The sequence below is a fragment of the Lactuca sativa genome, chromosome 1 (genome assembly GCF_002870075.4).
Source record: "Lactuca sativa cultivar Salinas chromosome 1, Lsat_Salinas_v11, whole genome shotgun sequence".
Classification (NCBI taxonomy): domain Eukaryota; kingdom Viridiplantae; phylum Streptophyta; class Magnoliopsida; order Asterales; family Asteraceae; genus Lactuca; species Lactuca sativa.
In genome coordinates, this window is record NC_056623.2 from 50775135 (window position 1) to 50777069 (window position 1935).

Consider the following 1935-nt stretch of genomic DNA (forward strand, 5'->3'; position numbering starts at 1 on the left):
TTTATACTTTTATTCATGTAACAAGTTAATGATGAATTGATTGCCCGTATTATTTCACATAGATTTTTAAAATTCCATAAGGCTTTTGTTTTTAAATTGTTTAATCTTTGAAAACATCTATAGAAATTGAAAAATGACAAAATGAGTAGTTTTATACTCATTAACTAAAACATGATAAATACTCAAATAATTAACGTTAAATAAAAAAAAAATGATGCGTAATTGACTTTTAAATACTCATATAATTATAATCAAAATCTATTTATTACAATTTTATAAATTTATTATTAATAAGAAACATGTTATTGTAATAGTAGTAACATTCTAGATCTGCCAACTGCTGCAATGAAAAAAGGAATTACCTTGATTTTACATCAATGGCTTCATCAGCTACAACTTTTACAGCTTTGAAGCAGGTTTTTTAGAGCTTCTACTTGCTATGAATTCCTGCATTTTCTTGAACTGATCCTTCGTCATTCCATTATAATACTCATGAGCTCTCTCCTACAACAATCAGAAGCACAAACGCTGAGCAACAATCCTTCTATTTTCGATCTACAATTCAACTCCAAAATTGAGCATATATATATATACCTTCTCTAGTAAAAGAGCATGATGAAGATCGATCTTGACACCATCGTTGATAACGGCTTTGTATCTCAAAACCATATCTCGATTATTTTTCATGATCGCCTCTGCAACTTCACGGGCTTTCTTCAACAACTCGCTACCTTCAACCACGTGGTTCACCAATCCCAACTTCTCTGCTTTCTCTGCCGTTAATGGTGTCGCTGTTAGAGATACTTCTCGAGCATTGTTGGCTCCAATTATCCGTGAAAGCTTTTGCGACAGGCCCCATGAAGGAAATATCCCAAACCTGCAAATTGCAATACCATTTCAATCTCTCATTAGACTCAAATCATGAACAATGAATCAATTCGAGTTCGAATTGTTAAGCTTCTGCAGATTTAGATTTGAAGTTAGATTCAAGTAAAATTTTAGGGTTAGCATAATATGGTAATCACTAATCAGAGCAAATTGAAGCTATACTACCAGCTTTATAGAAAATCAACAAACCTTGCATGTGTATCGATGAATTTAGCATCTTTAGAAGCAATTAATATATCACAAGCAAGGGAGATCTCGAACCCCGCCGTAATAGCGAAACCCGCAATCGCTCCGATGATTGGCTTACGGCACAGCTCCATCTGAGCAACCGGATCGGTTTCTACATCCTTCACGTCTCCTTTGAAAACATCCTCTGCCGCCGTCAGGTCCACGCCTGAACAGAAAGACCGACCCGACCCGGACAGTATAATGACGCCGACGGATTCGTCGGCGTTAAGAGACTTGAACGCACGCGCCATATCAGTCATCATTGGCTTCGTCAACGAGTTCAACGACTTTGGGCGGTTGATTGTTACATAAGCTATCCCGTCGGAGTCTTTCTTGACGATGATCAAATTTTCCGGCGACGACTTGTCCATTGTTTCACGTCTCTGCTCAATTTGGTGGGAAAATATTATTTTTTTCGTGGAGGAGGAGTGGTTATATATAGTTACTGTACAAATTAACCCCCTAAAGTTTTAGAGAATTGATGGTAAAGTCCTTGAACATTTCAAATTGCCAAAGAGGCCCCCTTCCAGATTTTACATAGATGGTGTAGTTTTATATGGGTTCTCTTTTTACACAAAGTAATCTTATTAAAATAACATTAATTTTATGTCACTGTTGTGCCATCAATTAATATGCGTTTATATATAAAAAAAATTAACTATAAATTAAGAAAAATAAAAATGATTTGTATAAATAAAATATCAATATTTAAAATATGATATAATCTTATTGTTGAAACTATTATTTATATTATAGATTGATGTTGGATTATTAGAATGCACGGTGTGTATGTGTTTTGGCCGGAAGAGACATTCGGTG

At 34.9% G+C, this 1935-nt stretch overlaps 1 protein-coding gene across 1 annotated transcript; it reads right to left on the reverse strand.

Annotated features, from left to right (window-relative positions):
• Positions 1 to 222: 222 nt before the first annotated feature.
• LOC111911934 (probable enoyl-CoA hydratase 1, peroxisomal) lies at positions 223 to 1525 on the reverse strand. The gene is made up of 3 exons (XM_023907698.2): positions 1078 to 1525; positions 595 to 877; positions 223 to 504 (listed from the first exon to the last, which is right to left on the reverse strand). The coding sequence occupies exons 1-3, from the start codon at positions 1485 to 1487 to the stop codon at positions 400 to 402; spliced, it is 798 nt and encodes a 265-aa protein (XP_023763466.1). The 5' UTR covers positions 1488 to 1525; the 3' UTR covers positions 223 to 399.
• Positions 1526 to 1935: the final 410 nt, after the last annotated feature.